Genomic DNA, 18481 nt, shown 5'->3' on the forward strand with positions numbered 1-18481 from the left:
ATTGCCAGCCTTAGCTTCCTGTCTTTAGGATAGTAAATTGCATTTAAACCTATTTCAACAGCATCTTCATTTTTCTAAAAGACTTTTAAAAAATATTTATTTTTGTTTGCTTAGGGATCTTTAGTTGTAGATTGTGAACTCCTAGTTTCAACATGTGGGATCTAGTTCCCTGACCAAGGATTGAACCCACGCCAACCTCTGCATTGAGGGCGTGGAGTCTCAGCCACTGGACCACCAGGAAGTTCCAGCATCTTCAATCTTTTTGATATCTAGAGTTTTCTAGGTTCTTATGTTCATTGTGGAGACATAAGGGAGAGTTTAGGTTGTGAAAGCTGCTTTCCATAATTGTTTCTATTTTCTTTCTCTAGATTCTAAACTTCTTTTTCTGTTTATCTCTTTGCAGATTTAACCCAGAGACTGACATCACTATAGAATCACCCACAGTTGTATCCATGACTGGGGAAAGATAGTGGCAACAGGCAGAGGAGAAGCAGCTCTGACACACAGAAGACAATGAGTATGCTAAAACCAAGCGGGCTTAAGGCCCCCACCAAGATTCTGAAGCCTGGAAGCACAGCCTTGAAGACGCCTGCTGCTGGTAATACTTTATGTTTCTCTTTAACAGCAAGTACATTTTAATCCGATATGAAGACTTCTATTGAAAGTCTTGATTTGAAAAATGTAAGAAGACAGTCTTTATAGAACTTCGTATTCTTGAAAATACTTGAAAAAGTTTCAGTTAAAAGACATAGAATTTTGTATCTAGAAGTCTTCTAAAAAATATATTGTTTAGTTGTACTGGGTCTTAGTTGTGGCATGTGGAATCTAGTTCCCTGACCAGGAATTGAACCCTGGCCCCCTGCATTGGGAGCATGGAGTCTTAACCACTGGAGCACCAGGGAAGTTCCAAACTTTCTCTCTAGAAGTCTTATTCAATGAAGAGTCTATCTTAATTTCATTTCTTCAGTGTAAGGCAGCGGTCCCAACCTTTTTGGCACCAGAGACTGATTTCATGGAAGACAGTTTTTTCACACACTTGTGGAGGGGGTGGGTTTGGGGATGATTCAAGTGCATTATGTTTATTGTGCACTTTATTCCTAATCTAACACTGCTGCTGATCTGACAGGAGGCACTCGTTTGGGCCCAGAGGTTAGGGACCCCTGGTACACCAGTGCTGAAATAATTGTCAAGCTAACTTCAGTATTTGATCCTGACAGTGTTAAAGTATTTCTTCAGTTTTCTTCCCCATGTATCTTCCTGAGCCCATCAGGACCTTTCTCCTCGGGGTTTAGGGATATGTAGAGAAAGCAAAGACTAGTCAGACTTAAAAGATACGATGACAGTCATTGACCCGAAATTGGCCATTGTCATCAGGGAGCAGGTACTACAGTGGCTCAAGTCTGGCTCATGAGGGAGGCCTGTGCCAGTTTATAGATGAACCTGCGCCTTTGATTATCTTTAGCAACCTGGAGAAGGCAATGGCACCCCACGCCAGTACTCTTGCCTGGCAAATCTCATGGACGGAGGAGCCTGGTAGGCTGCAGTCCATGGGGTCGCTAGGAGTCAGACACAACTGAGCGACTTCACTCACTTTTCACTTCCATGCATTGGAGAAGGAAATGGCAACCCACTCCAGTGTTCTTGCCTGGAGAATCCCAGGGACAGGGAAGCCTGGTGGGCTGCCGTCTATGGGATCACACAGAGTCGGACACGACTGAAGTGACTTAGCAGCAGCAGAAACCTGTTTCTCATCTGTTCTCCATCTCCTCCTCTACCGTTTCCACTTATATCCCATAATGATCAGAGAGGCAGGAGGAGAGGACATCTGATGCTTGCTTTTGTCATCTTTTTATGTGATTTATGTACTATTAAATCTAAATCTTAGGTTTTCAGCCATTCTAGACAGGTGCCCACCATAATCTATTAAGTCCAACATTGTTTTTTCAAATTCTTTCATAAAGACATTCATTGGGCTTCCTTGAGGAAAGGAATCTTTGTGTTTGTTTTTTTTCCCCCCACTGCTATATTCCATCTACACACCTAGAAAATTTCCTGGCATGTAACAGGAGCTCAGTAAGTATTGACTAATTAGAGATGGTGAGTTCTTTACATTGTATGTATCAGGATAAAACCTGGTTCTTTTCAGAGAGGCCATAAAAAGAAAGCTTTACTAATAAGGCAAAGGATTATGAAGAAATGGACTTATTTCAGGGCTATTTAGCCTTGTGGAAATCAGTTCTAATTTTGTCATCCCCTTCTTCTCCCCAAAATCTTTCCTCTTTTAAGACCCCTTCAAATGCCAAACCTTCTATGAAGCCATCCACTGTTATACTTAACCCCTGTTAGAATTGTCTTTTTCACTTTTAATATTTTTTGTGCACACCTTTTAGCATATAGAGTCCTTGAGTCCACAGATCATATGTAATTCAACTTGGTTTCCCCAGCCTTCCTTGGCACACATGAGATTAAAGTAGCTTATTAAGACTAAAACTTATATGCTTGAAAGGAAGTCATTGCCAAGGAATTCAAGACACTTTTATGAAGATGGTTTTTCAGAAATTCATGCTTGCCACACTCTGAAGAATGATTGTTGATGTACAAAGTGAAAGTCAAAGTGAAGTCGCTTAGTTGTGTCCGACACTTTGCCACCCCATGGACTCTAGCGTACCAGGCTCCATGGACACGTTGATGTACAAAGCTAGCACTAACTCTTAAAAAAAAATAAACTAGCCCCTGTCTTTGGCAGATTATTATCTGTTCTATCTGAGAGCACCCACTGTCTTCTAAAAAAAACAACAATAAAAACCCTCCACAAATGGAAACTCCAGTCTCCCTTTCTATGTAGGGTAAAGAGATGCTCAGATGCTCAGTACCCACTCTCAGCCAGCCAGGCCACTCTGCTCCCCAGGCTTTGTGTGATTCATTCCTGCTGATCAGACCTCAGACTAGATGTCACCTCCTCCAGGAGGCCTTCCCTGACTGTTCTACCCAAAGGCGTTATCTCTTCCACAGCACTTAGACCACCTGAAATGGCTTGGTGTGTCTCTTAACTGTCTGCTTCTCTACCTCTAGACTCTGAGCTCTATGAAAGCACGGACTATACTGTTTTGCTTTGTCTCCCAGTGAAGAACAGTGCCTGGGACTAGTTCTGGAGTGGTTGGAACTAAAAAAAGATGTATAACATGGATAAATACATTATTTCATGTAATTCTCATTTTGGGTTAAAAAAAAAACCATCAAGACAGATATCACTACTTTCCCCCTTTACAGATTAAAAAAAACTCGGGTCATGTAACGTCCTAAGATCAGGATATGCCCGATAAATGGCAGACATTAAGAATTCAGGCTCTGTTTGCCAGTTCACGCTAAATATTTAATCAGTGGTTGCTGGGTGGATGCATGAATGTATTCCTAGTGGAAATACCACATTTCTGGCAAAATCTTAACTGTCTTTACCACTGGGTAGAGTTTTCAAGGAAATGGCAACCCACTCCAGTGTTCTTACCTGGAGAATCCCAGGGACAGGGGAGCCTGGTGGGCTGCCGTTTATGGGGTCGCACAGAGTCGGACATGACTGAAGCGACTTAGCAGCAGCAGAGTTTGCAAAGTCATCTTGCTTTCACAGGGAGTCTGGCTCTCTTTTCTTCCTTCCTGGGACTTCCACCTCTGCTAGCAAAAGAATGGTCTTGAAACAGTGACGGTGGGGACTCCAGCACTAAATCTCCTCCTGTGTCAAGTTAATTGAGAATCTCTGTTGTGACCATTGGCCTAGTCCTGTCAATTTTAGGTGACCTTTCAAATGGGGGAATAGAGTCCATTTCAATGGGTCTGAGTTCACTCATGTTGTACAGAATATGGGGAAACAATAAAATCAGACCTATGTTATAAATTCTGGGAAAAGGACTACATTTTTCCCCCTTGTTTTTGACTTCTTCCAGTCTAAATTTCAGGAGAAGGCAATGGCACCCCTCTCCAGTACTCTTGAGCCTGGAAAATCCCATGGACGGAGGAGCCTGGTAGGCTGCAGTCCATGGGGTTGCTAAGAGTCGGATACAACTGAGCAACTTCACTTTCACTTTTCGCTTTCATGCATTGGAGAAGGAAATGGCAACCCACTCCAGTGTTCTTGCCTGGAGAATCCCAGGGACGGGGAGCCTGGTGGGCTGCCGTCTATGGGGTCGCACAGAGTTGGACATGACTGAAGTGATTTAGCAGCAATCTAAATTTCAAATAAAGATTAAGTCTTATCAGCTCACTGAGTTTTGATAGCATTGAAAACAGTAGTAATGGATCAAGTATTAATACTTTTTCAGTTCAGTTCAGTTCAGTTGCTCAGTCATGTCCGACTCTTTGTGACCCCATGAATGGCAGCACGCCAGGCCTCCCTGTCCATCACCATCTCCCGGAGTTCACTCAAACTCACGTCCATCGAGTTGGTGATGCCATCCAGCCATCTCATCCTCTGTCGTCCCCTTCTCCTCCTGCCCCCAGTCCCTCCCAGCATCAGAGTCTTTTCCAATGAGTCAACTCTTTGCATGAGGTGGCCAAAGTACTGGAGTTTCAGCTTTAGCATCATTCCTTCCAAAGAACACCCAGGGCTGATCTCCTTTAGAATGGACTGGTTGGATCTTCTTGCAGTCCAAGGGACTCTCAAGAGTCTTTTTACCTCCTTGCTAAAAAAAAAAGAAGAAAGATAAACAGAGTATCTCTTGAAGTATTGTGGCTACTTCTGTTGCTTTTGACTCTTCTTCTCAGTTTATTTTCCTTAACTTAGGAGTTGTCTGCTTAAATATAAAACTGAATCTTTTCTGATCCTTTCTTCTGTTTGCAGTTGCTGCTCCAATAGAAAAAACAATATCCAGTGAAAAAACATCAAGCACTCTGTCCTCTGAGACACAAGAGGAGTTTGTGGATGACTTTCGAGTTGGGGAGCGAGTTTGGGTGAATGGGAATAAGCCTGGATTTATCCAGTTCCTGGGAGAAACACAGTTTGCACCAGGCCAGTGGGCCGGGATCGTTTTGGATGAGCCCATAGGCAAGAATGATGGCTCAGTAGCAGGAGTTCGGTACTTCCAGTGTGAGCTTCTAAAGGGGATATTTACCCGACCTTCAAAGTTGACGAGGAAGGTGCAGGCAGAGGATGAAGCTGATGGCCCGCAGACGCCTCACGCTTCCAGGGCGACTTCGTCTCTGTCCACTTCGGGAATCAGCATGGCGTCCTCGTCTCCAGCCACCCCCTCAAATATTCCCCACAAATCATCCCAACCAACCGCAAAGGAACCTTCAGCTACGTCTCAGATCAGCAACCTTACAAAAACCGCCAGCGAATCTATCTCCAACCTTTCAGAGGCCGGCTCAATCAAGAAAGGAGAGAGAGAACTCAAAATCGGAGACCGAGTACTGGTTAGTGCAGAAACCTTCCGAGGTCGTCGTGTTGACTTGAGAGATAATCACTGGCGAGGGGATGAAATACACACGTGTGGGCTCAGAATCTGTTCTGTTCACTCATTTCTAGAGAAATTAATCAGGTTTTCTGGTTTGTGTGAATATCCAACAGATTAGAAACTGGCTATGTAGTTTGTACATAGTTTAAGCATAGGTTTGCAGTGATCAACCTAGTTTTGTCTTCCAGTTTAGCTAAAAGAATATTGAATTTTTAGCTTGTAAATATTAAGATAGCTTTATTTGACAAAGCAACCTGAGAGGTAGACTGAGATGTTTTTTAACAAAGGGTTTTTTTTTCCCTCTCTGGTTTTTAATTTTTGCTTTCGGATAGTATGTGGATAAATACGAGATCCTGTCTCCTTGAGTGTCTTGGAAAACTCAGACATCACAGGATGTTATTTCAGAACTTCTGTGCCTTTTAAACTATCAGCTTTAGGTCTAGGAAAAGGAAGGAAATGTACACTAGGTCCTGTTGTGCTAAAAAGGCAGGAAACAGTGTTTAAGGTCTATATGCTGTACATTCACGAATCCCTGAATTTGACATGATGATTGGTTTATTCTTCTTTTGTTTGTTTTACATAAGAGGCAGTATAGCAGTGCTAAAAACATAAGGTGAGTCTAACTCTGCCGTTATGGCCTGAGCAAGTTATTTAACTTCTTAGTTTTCTTGTCTGTGAAAACAAGGTTGAGTAATAGTGCTCACCTCTAGCATTGTTGTGAGGGTTAAAGTAGATGTTGTTGGTGTTCTTCAGTTGCTAAATCATGTCTGATTCTTGGTGACCCCATGGACTGCAGCATGCCAGGCCTCCCAGTCCCGGATTATTTCCCAGTGTTTGCCCAAGTTCATGTCCATTGAGTCAGAGATGCTGTCCAAACATCTCATCACTAGATGATGCATATATCATTCTTAGCAGTCAACACTCAATAAATGGTAGCTCTTTTTCTCACTGAAAATTTAAAGCTTTACTCTTTTACTTTTTCAACACTTTTGTTGAGTTCAAGGCATAACGTTTGTCTGAAGTCTTTGACCCTGTGCTCTTTCAATATCCTTTATATCTGTACAACTGCTTTAAAAAAAAAAAGGAAAAGAAATACGGCTGTTAGTCTTTGGAGTATCCCATGCATTTCATTTAATGTTTTAGCAGTGGATCCTTTATTTTTTTTTTTTAATTAAAAATTTTCATTTTTGGCTGGGCTGCACAACCTGTGGGATCTTAGTTCCCTGACCAGGGATCGAACCTGGACCCTCAGCAGGTGAGGAGTCGTAACCACTGGACCACCAGGGAACTCTGTATTAGCAGTGAATGGAGTAGCACCACAGAACTGACGAGAAAATAGGCTTTAAGAAGTATAGTCACTTGCCCAAGTTTGTACAACCTTAAGAGTGATGTTTCTGCAATTCAAGTTTAGGTGTTTTTACTGTAGAACCTGTTATGTAGAGTTGATGACCGGTAGCGTAATTTTGAAGTAGGCAGTTTTTGTGATTATATTGTCCTACAGACAAGGACATACAGTGTGTTGAAGGCAGGTTTTAGATTTAGAATTCAGGACTTCTGCTTCCCGGTCCTGTAGCATCCATGAGTAGCAGCCTGTGAATTCACGAGTCCCCTCATACTTGTGGCGGCCCTTTATACCTGTTACCTTCAAGGAGTTCCTTCTGGATCTATTAGTTTCAAGGTTAGTGGTTCCTTCTTCCAGTTATAAAAGTCATGAGTTTTAGCAGTTGATGTTTCAGAATTTAGAGCATCATTTCAGCACATCAGTGCTTACCAAGGCTCAATCTGTAACTTGTTTGTCTGGCATGTACTCACTTCTTGGGGGCCTCCCTGATGGCTCAGATGGTGAAGAATCTGCCTGTGAAACAGGAGGCCCAGATTCGATCCCTGGGTCTGTAAGATCCCCTGGAGGAGGGCATGATAACCCACTCCAGTATGCTTGCCTGGAGAATCCTATGGACAGAGGAGCCTGGATGGGGTCACAAACAATCAGACACAACTGAGTGACTAATACAATTACAGTTCACTTCTATACCAACTTTGAATCTGTCCCAGCTGCAGTTTTGTTGCACTGGAGGTTTTTTGATGCTTTTGTGTTTAGTTGATCAGTGTGTCCAACTCTCTGCGACCCCATGAACTGCAGCTCACCAGGCTGCTCTGTCCATGAAACTTTTCCAGGCAAGAATATTGGAGTGGGTTGCGGTTTCCTTCTCCCGGGGATCTTCCCAACTCAGGGATCAAACCCAGGTCTCCTGCATTGCAGGCGAACTCTTTACCATCTGAGCCACCAGGGAAGCCCTGGGTTCTCCCTCTGCTGTTAGCAAAAGAGGATTTGGCTCCGAGTTTCCCAAATTCCCCTGCTCAAAAGAGTGGAGCGCCACGATCTGTATGTTTTTAATTTTAGTTATGTGCTGAGCCCATGGGCAAATGAGAGTTGGGGCAGTTGGTCAAGGAGTCTGTCTCAGAAATAGTCATGAGTAAGATGAGTCTGCTCCCAAGACCAGAGTCTTTGCTAAACTTTTTTGATCTTAGTGCTCTAAAGATGTAAAGTGACTCTTAACAATTAAATATTCTGTACTTTTATCAGTCTCAGATTCTTCTTTTTTTTTTCCGGTTCCTATTAAATGTTTAAACAGTTACAAATAGATTTTATTTTTGTTTAAAAAAGCATTTATTCATTTAGCTGCACCAACGCACCAAGTCTTAATTGTGGCATGTGGCATCTCGTTCCCTGGCCAGGGATCAAACCTGGGCCCCCTGGATTGGGAATGTGGAGTCCTAGTCACTGGACCATCAGGGAAGTCCCTGTCTTTTGTTTTAAAAAGTAAATAAATAAATGCTGTGGGACACCCAGATGGTGTTTCAGTTTTCTGCATTGTCAGCCCCTCGGGGAGTCCCTCCCATTCTCGATGCTCTAACATGTATCCATCACCTCCATCTTAATTTTAAGCTAATCCTTCCTTTTATTTAATTTGTATCTGTTTTGTTCCTTAAGCAGCTGTATGAAGGTGTAATTTATGCATCCAAACATTCCATGATTTTTAATAAATGTACACAGTTATGCAGTCACTATAATCCAGTTTTAGAATATTTGCATCCCCTGGAAAGTTCCTCCTGCCAGTCTGCAAGTCATTCTCCACTGGCACTTCCAGCCCCAGGCACAATCAATGATCCATTTTCTGTCTCTGCACATTGGCCTTTCACAGATATTTCCTATTTTTGGTGTTCAGTCAGTCAGTTGTGTCCGACTCTTCGCGACCCCCACAGACTGCAGCATGCCAGGCTTCCCTGTCCTTCACCATCTCCTGGAGCTTGCTCAAACTCAGTGTCCATTGAGTCGGTGATGCCATCCAACCATCTCATCCCCTGTCATCCCCTTTTCCTTCTGCCTTCTATCTTTCCCAGCATTAGGGTCTTTTCTAATGAGTCGGCTCTTGGCATCAGGTGACCAAAGTATTGGAGCTTCAGCATCAGTCCTTCTAATGAATATTCAGGATTGATTTCTTTTAGGATTGACTGGTTTGATCTCCTTGCAGTCCAAGGGACTCTCAAGTGTCTTCTTCAACACCACAGTTCAGAAGCATCAATTCTTTGGCACTATACAGTCCATGGAATTCTCCAGGCCAAAAATACTGAAGTGGGTAGCCGTTCCCTTCTCCATGGGATCTTCCGAACCCAGGGTTCGAACCCAGGTCTCCCACATTGCAGGCGGATTCTTTACCAGCTAAGCCACCAGAAAAGCCCAAGAATACTGGAGTGGGTAACCTATCCCTTCTCCAATGGATCTTCCCATCCAACCAGGGTCTCTTGGATTGTAGGTGGATTCTTTACCAGCTGAGCTACCAGAGAAGCCTATATTTCCTATAAATGCCCCCAAATCTTCCATAGTTTTGTAATGTCTGGTTCCTTTTACTCAGCAGAGTGTTTGCGGTTCATCATGTAGTTCATTGCTTTTTATGACTGATGATACTCCATTTTAGGGTTATACCACATCTTATTTATCTCCTCACCTAGTTATTTAGTTTTAATTAATTAAAAAATTTTATTGGAGTATAATTGCTTTCCAGTGTAATGTTAGCTCCTGCTGTACAACAGCGTGACTCAGCCATGTGTATACATACATCCCCTCCCTCTTGAGCCTCCCTCCCGTCCCCTGTCCCTCCCCTCTAGGTCATCACATCACCCAGCTGAGCTCCCTGTGCTCTACAGCAGCTTCCCACTGCTGCTGCTCAGTCACTTCAGTCGTGTCCGACTCTGCAACCCCGTAGGCGGCAGCCCACCAGGCTCCCCCGTCCCTGGGATTCTCCAGGCAAGAACACTGGAGTGGGCTGCCGTTTCCTGAGCTGTCTCTCTCACGAGTGTTAGTGTGTACGTGTCGGTCCTAATCTCCCAGTTCACCCTTGCCTCCCCTAACCACTTTGTGTCCACAAGTCTTTTTTCTGTGTTTGTGAATTTATTTCTGCCCTGCAAATAGATTTGTCTATACCCTTAAATGCATTCTTGCTTATGGTTTAAAATGTCACGTTTTTGGTGCTTATAATCTTATATTGTAAAGCAGTTTTATGCTCACTCTCCGTGGTAACAAGTTAATCTTCTTCCCCTGAACTTTTTTTTTTTCCTGTTTCTTGATATTTTTGGGGTCCTGAATCCTGAAGGAGTTAATATGTTTTTCAGAAGGAAAGATTAATTTCTAGAGATAGAAGTGCAAGTCAAGCATAACTTCTAAGTGGCGTCTTCCTCATTATGTCATTTTTGTTTACCTGTTTGTTCTAGGGAGAATTAAAGTATAAGAGAATGTCCGTCATCTGCTCTTTTAGTTTTTTAAGAGAACTTACTTACCATCAAATTTTGTAGATAGGGAGACTCAAAATGATGAAAAGGGAATAGTGAAAGAAAGGGTCTGTTTATTTGGTCTAGAGAAAAGATGGCTCAACAGCTGTGTTTACCACCCTGCAGTTCATCCAGTGATTACACCGAGTGTCTGCTGTGTGTGTGCCAGGCAGCATTCTAGGTGCTGGAGACTTGGCAGTGACCAAAACCAGCCCAGTGTTCCCTAATGGATGTCCCACTGCATTAAAATAAACATCTCCGTTCCTTCCTGGGACCCGCAGAGTCTGATGCTGTGGACCCTGCCCACACTTCCAAGCTCGGCTCTCTCTGCTTGGCTCCTTTTTCACTGCACTCCAGCTACACTGGCCTCCTTGCAGTCACTTCAGCACCCAGATTCATTCTCTCCTTAGGATTTGCCCTTTCTTCTGCTTGGAATGTTCTGCCCCCAGGTCTTTGCATGACCGGTGTCTCAAAGTCCTTGAGCCTTGACTCAGATGTCACCTCCTTAAGGAGCCTTTCCCTGTCACCCCAACTAAAGACCCTTCACAGCACTATCACCTCACCTGGCTGTGTGCTTTTTACAGCCCTCTATGTACTGAAAATGACATCATTTAATTTATTTGTTCATTGTCTAGTTCCCCAGACCAGGATTTAGGCTTCGTGAAAGTCTGGAAACTCGCTGTCTCATTCACTGCTTTCTGCCCAGCACTTAGAACAATGCCTGGCACGCAGTAGGTACTCATAAAGTGTTGTCAAAAGAATCAGAGGGTTGGGACTTCCCTGGCAGTCCAGTGCTTAGGACTCCATACTCCCACTGCTAGGGGCATGGGTTTGATCCCTGGGTTTGATCCTTAGATCCGGGGAACTAAGATCCCATATGTGGCCAAAAAATAGAAAAGAAAAAAAGAGTGTTTTAAATACTGTTGTCACATGATACCCTTAAAGGGCAGGAGTAACACTGAAGTATGATGGGAGATGCAGTTAGGACCCGCGGATGAACACTGGGCCAGGCGGACCTTACCTTTCTGGCAGGGGTTTGTCACAGTAGAGCTGCCCAGAGCTGGATTGTTCTCTAGCTGAGGTGGCGTAAACTACTGACAGGTCGTCTCACAGGTGATTAAGTGTGAAGTCAGGGCTAAATTTGTATTGGTAAATACTGGTTAGCCATGTTTACCTTTTTAAATTAAGCTGCTTAACTTAACCACGTGGCAGCTAAGCAGCCACCTCACAGAATTCTGTTGCTCAGAGAGCCCTGTGGAACAGTCCTTCGTGGTCACTCATTGGACATTTTATAGCTTTATAAACTGAGGCACAGTGAGGTTAAATGGCTTGTTTGGGACATGATGATGAATAGATGGGAGGGTTGAGAGAGGATTAAAGGTTTCCCATTTCCTGTTATTGGACTCATTCATTAGCCCTGCAGAATTTATCAGAGTTCTTATTTTTCCTACGAGTTTACAAGGAGGTTGTCTGTCTCTGGTCCCACAGCATTTTTTAGAAACTTCAAGTGCTTATCGCTTTTTGCTGGAATTGTTTGGATTTCTCTCTATCAGGGTCAACACTTCTTTTGGTTTATTTTGTATCCAAGGGCCCAAGCATGCAAGAAATACATGTTGAATGAATGAATGAGAATTTAAAAATCTGACATTTGCTAAAGCATGAGCACAGGTAGCTTTTCCTTTAGCCAAGTTTCTAGTTTGAGTTAAGAGGTATAGTTTGAACTAATTAGAGGTCTCCAGTGGTGACCTCTAATTTTGACTTAGGTTGACCACAGTGTTAGGAGTCATATATGTGTGTACATGCAATATATATGACTCTTAACATGTGTCTGTGTGTGTGTGAATATATATATATATATGACTCCTGACACACACACACATATATATATATATTCCAAAAATAAAGAGAATGAATGGTAATTATTTGTGTTTGCCTATTTTTTCGTTTCAATGTTCTAAAAAAAATTTTTTTTTAATAATCTTGTTATCTACCCCTGAAACATAGATTTGAAAATTGTGGCTTATACTTAATGTAAATGCACATACTATAATACTCTGAGTTCTCTTCAATACATGAGAAATAAAACTTAGCTTTACAAAATCATATTTAGATGCTTAGAAAAGACATTGTAAAATGATTAAGTAGAAAAGTAAGTGATTTAGGACTTCATGTGACTTTCTGTCTCTGTTGAGGATATTTTGAATAATCACTGAGGATCTTTTATAGGGGAAAGGAACGCATTTCATCTGTCATATGAGTCAAGAATTCCAGATTAGGGGAGAGGGAAAAGGATATGAAAACTGTTCATTCTAGGAGAAGGCAATGGCACCCCACGCCAGTACTCTTGCCTGGAAAATCCCATGGACGTAGGAGCCTGGTAGGCTGCAGTCCCTGGGGTCGCTAAGAGTCGGACACGACTGAGCGACTTGACTTTCACTTTTCACTTTCCTGCATTGGAGAAGGAAATGACAACCCACTCCAGTATTCTTGCCTGGAGAATCCCAGGGACGGAGGAGCCTAGTGGGCTGCATTCTATGGGGTCGCACAGAGTCAGACACGACTGAAGCGACTTAGCAGCAGCAGCAGCAGGAACCAGTAATCATCCATTTGAAACAAACTTTGTGGCATTCAGGGTAGACATATAGTCTGTTACCTGCATTTAGAGGAAACATTGCTGATCTATTGTTTGTGGTAATTTGCTATAAAGCTTCTGAACTGAGTGAAGCCATGGTTTGTCTGGAGAGTTTGCTGGTTTGTTTAACAAGCCCACAGCCTGTCCGACGCCTCTTGGAAAAACAGTGGTCATGACAGTAACTTAGACTCACCCCCAAAGAATCCAGCAGATTATCTGGAGAGATTGCCTCATCTTTGACTAATGTGCTATGTTCTGCTCATGTGATGTTGGTTAGTCTGCTGCTTAGGAAGGTGTGGAATCAGAGGACGGATGAAACAGAGGCCAGTTCTATGCAGGTTGCTATTCATACGTTCCATGGTTACCAAGAAGTGTGTTAAAAAGTCCGATTTGCCAGATCTGGAACTAGTACTCTCTTAGGCATGGACACGCTTGCTGCTAATATATGTCAGACATTGCACGAAGCAATTTTATGTGGGTTATTTTATTTAATCCTGACAACAGCCCTATAATTATTCCATTTTACGTATGAGGAAACTTAAGATTTAGAAATTAAGCGACTTGTCTCATCCATAGACAGAAAGTGAAAGTGAAGTCGCTCAGTCATGTCTGACTCTTTGCTACCCTGTGGGCCGTAGCCCATCAAGCTCCTCCGTCCATGGGATTCTCCAGGCAAGAATACTGGAGTGGGTTGCTATTTCCTTCTGCAGGGGATCTTCCCGACCCAGGGATTGAACCCAGGTCTCCCGCATTGCAGGCAGACGCTTTAACCTCTGAGCCACCAGGGAAGCCCTACGGAGCCGGCATGTGAATCTGTCCAAGGAGCCCATGCTTACTTAACCTGTGTTAGCATAGCTCATCCTCTGCTCGCTTCTGAGCCATCAAATTCAACCTCAAGCCACTGCATACCTTTTTCCTTTCATTGGTTTACGCGGGGAAGTGGCCTTTGCTGTAAGTTCCCTACGGAGAAGTCTGCTTTCATCTCCTCAGCAGGCGTTTGCCAGGTGCTCCTCCACTCTGCTGTGCGCCGTGGGTGGCAGCGCAGGACACAGCGGCTCCTGCGGGGAGTCTTCTCCAGCCTCCAATTCTGTCTTTCCTCGGGGCGCCTGTCGCGACCCCAGGGCGTTTCTGAGCGGCCACCTGCACGCTGTCACCCTCACACTCCCTGCCTGCCTGCGTACCTTCAACCATAACTGCTTTGGGTCCTCAAATCAGACTCACAAAGAATTTTGTTTTCAGAGAAAAAGTATACACAGTAGCTTTGAGGCTTTAATATTTTCTATCCTCAACAAAGGTTAAATAGAGCTGGAAAAAAAACACGTGTCATCCCAAACCCTCAGGAAGCTGTGTTTGGAGAAAAACTGGAAACAAATAACTTTGGTATTAAAAAGCAAATTAGGGAGTTCTCTGGTGGTCCAGTGGTTAGGACACTGCACTTTCACTGCCAAGGGTTTGATCCTCCTGGTCGGGGAACTGAGATCCCACAAGTCATGGAGTACAGCCAAAGAAAATTAATTTTTTTTTAAAAAAAAGCAAATTAGTATTGATCTTAAGACATTAGGAAGGGGAGAGTAATAAACCCCAAGGAAGTAAGAAAAAGGAAGTAGTGAGATAAAGAATGAATTAAATAAACTAGAGAACATTAAAAACAAAAAGGAAAAACTGAAAAGCCAGTTCCTTGTGAAGGTTGATTAAATAAGTTATCTTCCCAAGGTAATCTACATTTAACACAGTCCCACTGGACTCTTTTTTAATTAACTAAAATGACTTTTAAATTTATTGAATAAATAAACCTACATAACCTAAATGTCTCCCAGTAAGGGCTGATTTAATAAACTGGAGTGAATCCATGCAGTGGAACAACATGCGAATGTAAACACAAGCAGGACGTTCTGTGTCTTGATGTGGAATAAAGCAAGGTGCGGGACAGCACGTGTAGTGCACTGGCCTTAGTGTAAAAATGAAAGGGAGGAGTGAAAATGCGATTTAACATTTGCCTTTAGATCATGAAGAAATGCTGGCATGAAGAAATACTGTACATCAATAGCAAAGGTTACCTGTGGTGGGGAGAGGGGGCAGGTAGGGACAGAAGTCTAGGAAGAGAGGCTCTTCTCTAGATACATGCTTTTTAAAAAATTATTTTTGGCTGCGCCCTGAACATGTGGGACCGTATTTCCCTGACCAGGGATTGAACCTGCGCCCCCTGCATTGGAAGGCAGTCTTAACCACTGGAGCTCCAGGGAAGTCCTGATGTATACTTAACATTTGAAAGCTTTTCAACTGTGAGAATGCATCGTCTATTCAAGAATTAATTTATTATAAAGAGTTACTTTTTTAATCAATAAGAAAAAAGGGAACATCCCAAACAAAAACTGAGTGAAGTCCGTATTGTGATACATCTGTATTATGGATACTAAACAGCTACCATAATATGGCAGGGAAAGTGAAATGTCAGAATGTCAACAGCAACTGTCCCTGGCTATTGAGAATACACAAATAACATGTATTTTCTGTTTGTGATGTTCTCAGTGGCCTACAGTGACTTACCACCTTTATAATTGGGGAATTTTTTTTTTTTTAATTGAGAAAAAGGTGCCCAGGTTCCATCCCTAGTTGGGGAATTAAGATCCTGCAAGCCACGAGGCTCAGCCAAAAAATTTAAGAAGAAAAAAAGAAGCTTAATTAAAAGTAAGAAAGATCAATATTCTGAAGAAGAGTAGTAAGGAAAACCAGCACTAGCAAATACGATACAGGTTGCAAAGTAGCAGTAATTACAATGTAATGGTAGTAGCACAGATACTGAATTTCTGAAACTGTAAAAAGACTCAGATCTGTTCTCTTTCTGTGCACATGAGAGAGAATATGATAAAAATGAGTACCTGAAACAAAAATAGCGGCAAAGGAAGGATTAGTAAATGGTGATGGGATAATTTTGGAAATAATGTTTGCATGTTACATCGCCAGCAGCTGGGACAAAGAGACATTTAAAAAGATTCAAAGCTTTGACCAGTTCATGTGAAATAAAATGTGAAGAACTGTCGTTTTAATAGTTGTGAAGCAATGAAGAGCCTCACTGTAGAAAATATCAATATTTTAAATATTTTGAAGAATTAATATTTCATATATGTGGATGTATGAATATTTGTCCTTAATATGTATATGTTATTGCTTTACATGGGTAATGATGTAAAGGAAGTTTGAGAAAATGAACACAGCCATTGTTACAGTGGATTATACACAAATTTTGTTTTTCTTTTAGTAATGTAGGGGTTGTATTTTTTTTAGCTGATATTTATTTTGAAGCAGGAAACTCCCTCTGGAGTAACAGTAATTATTACTATTGGCATGAAGTAATAGTAATAATAGTAATTATTCCCTTTTTCTAAAGAATTCATTATTGGACTGTACCGAGTATCAGCCATCTATGGGGTTACACAGAGTCGGACACTTAGCAGCAGCAGCAGGTATCAGATCACTCTAGCAACAGAACCCAGGTGACCTTTGCTGACCTTTGAAGAGAACTCTTTAAACAGTTGGAGAGGGGGTTAAGAGAAGAGCTGCCTACAGAAATGATGGAACAAAGTATTAATGATTGGCTCTAACTGCAAAGGATTAAGCTGTGGAATTTTGTTCACCTCTTCCTTTTACTATTCTCTGCTTCCAGGTTGGTGGCACGAAGGCCGGTGTAGTCCGGTTTCTTGGGGAGACAGACTTCGCCAAGGGGGAGTGGTGTGGCGTGGAGTTGGATGAGCCTCTTGGGAAGAACGACGGGGCTGTTGCTGGAACAAGGTGCGTCTGCTGTTGGAATTTCGTCTCCCTCCTGCATGTAAAGATGCTCAAGCCAGCCCCACCCAGTGTGTGTAATAAAATGGACATGAGCATTTTGAAGAGCTGCACTTGTATTTCCTAAGACTCATCTACTGATTTTCCCTTCCACTGGGATTAGTTGTTCTCTCTTAGATGGTTTCTCTGTCTTTTTTTTTTTTCCCTTGTTCTATTTTAAAAAATGTTGTGTGTGTGTGTGTCAGCTTCTTAAGAAAATTACTTATTTTTTAAAATTTTGGCCGCACCCTGCAGCACATGGGATCTGTGGCATGTGGGATCTTAATTCCTTGACCAGGGATCAAATCCGCACTCCCTCTATTGGAAGGCGGAGTCTTAACCGTTGGACCACTGGGGAAGTCCCCTGACTCTCTTTTAGTGATATGTGCAGTGCATCTGAGTAGATTCTGAGCAAGCATTGGGTTTATGTATCTATTTATTTTTAAGATTTTATTTTTGTTTTAGAGCAGTTTTCAGTTCACAGAAGAATTGAGAGGAAGATGCAGATAGCCCTTCTCGACCTCCTGCCCCACCTCGTGCACAGGCCTCCCCCCATTGTCAGTATCCGGAGGGATGTATTTATTACAGCTGATGATTATAAGTATATAGGTGCTATGCACCAAATACAGTAATAATGCCTTGAGATTTTCAAAAATCTCTTAGTGCTGCGATGATTAGGAAGCTATAGCGTTCATATTCTTGATATTAAGATGTTAAAATTTGCTAGAGTCGTAACATCTCCAAGTGTCAGTCTGATAACTGACTAACCACCTGATACTTCTCCACCTTTACTTGAGTGACTTTGCCAACTAGGTGCTTGTTTGATTTCTTTTTCCCTTTGTTTAGCAAGGTTTTATTAGGTGGGATCACTGGGTTGCTGACCTCTTCTGCTGTGTGTTTATCAGATAGTAGAAATGACTTCCTTTTTACATAGAATCTTAGCAACAGACAAGTGATTCCGTCTCTGCGTATCACATTGTTGTTTCCTCGTGTGTCTTTGAAGACATTACTGAAGTTATTTATCAGCCTGCACACCCAGTGAACGCTGCAGGCTGGGTGTACCACCTCAGCCAGTTGGTAGAATTCACAGCAAGCCAGTCACAAGAGTCAGGAGAGCCTTTTGGTTATAGGTTTTTCTTTCTTGTCATTAAGCCGCTTTTTGTTACTGTCCTTAATTGTTGTCCCCTCAAGGTATTTTCAGTGTCAGCCCAAATATGGCCTGTTTGCTCCGGTCCACAAAGTCACCAAGATTGGCTTCCCCTCCACCACGCCAGCCAAAGCCAAGGCGGCTGCGGTGAGGCGAGTGATGGCGACCACGCCCGCCAGCATGAAGCGCAGCCCGTCCGCCTCCTCTCTCAGCTCCATGAGCTCCGTGGCCTCCTCTGTGAGCAGCAAGCCCAGCCGGACAGGACTGGTGAGCCTCCCGTCTGTGTGTCTCCGAATTCCAGGCACATCAGATGCTCCCCACCCCCATCAGCACGCCCGCTTCGCTTTAGGAAAGGTTACACCTCCCCTTGTCCTTGTATGAATTGTTCCTTCACTGGGGCTTGTGAACGTCCTTACACGTTTCGCAACAAAAGAGAACCCAAGCCTCTAGCACCAGTACAAGTTTGAAATAAAGAATTTTTAACAGCTCCTTTCAGACTTCTAAGACTGGGAGATACCACAGTGTTTGGTGAATCCATAGTAACGACTCCCTAGTCTACCATATGGGATGGTTGATCATTCTGATATTATTTTTGCATCAGGAAGACAG

The 18481-nt window shown here is 42.8% G+C and overlaps 1 protein-coding gene across 12 annotated transcripts in view; it reads left to right on the top strand.

The window, feature by feature from the left end:
- The window catches only part of CLIP1 (CAP-Gly domain containing linker protein 1), a 116868-nt gene that overhangs the window by 32352 nt on the left and 66035 nt on the right, over positions 1-18481 (top strand). For all 12 annotated transcript variants that reach the window (XR_009730366.1, XR_009730367.1, XM_061384705.1 and 9 more), the window contains exons 2-5: positions 404-598; positions 4832-5403; positions 16568-16692; positions 17917-18139. Coding sequence is in view for 10 of the 12 variants with exons in the window: in XM_061384705.1 (XP_061240689.1) it covers positions 514-598; positions 4832-5403; positions 16568-16692; positions 17917-18139 (1005 nt within the window). In the remaining 2 variants the exon portion in view is untranslated. The remainder of the gene's footprint in view (positions 1-403; positions 599-4831; positions 5404-16567; positions 16693-17916; positions 18140-18481) is intronic.

The sequence above is a fragment of the Bos javanicus genome, chromosome 17, assembly GCF_032452875.1.
Source record: "Bos javanicus breed banteng chromosome 17, ARS-OSU_banteng_1.0, whole genome shotgun sequence".
Taxonomy (NCBI): domain Eukaryota; kingdom Metazoa; phylum Chordata; class Mammalia; order Artiodactyla; family Bovidae; genus Bos; species Bos javanicus.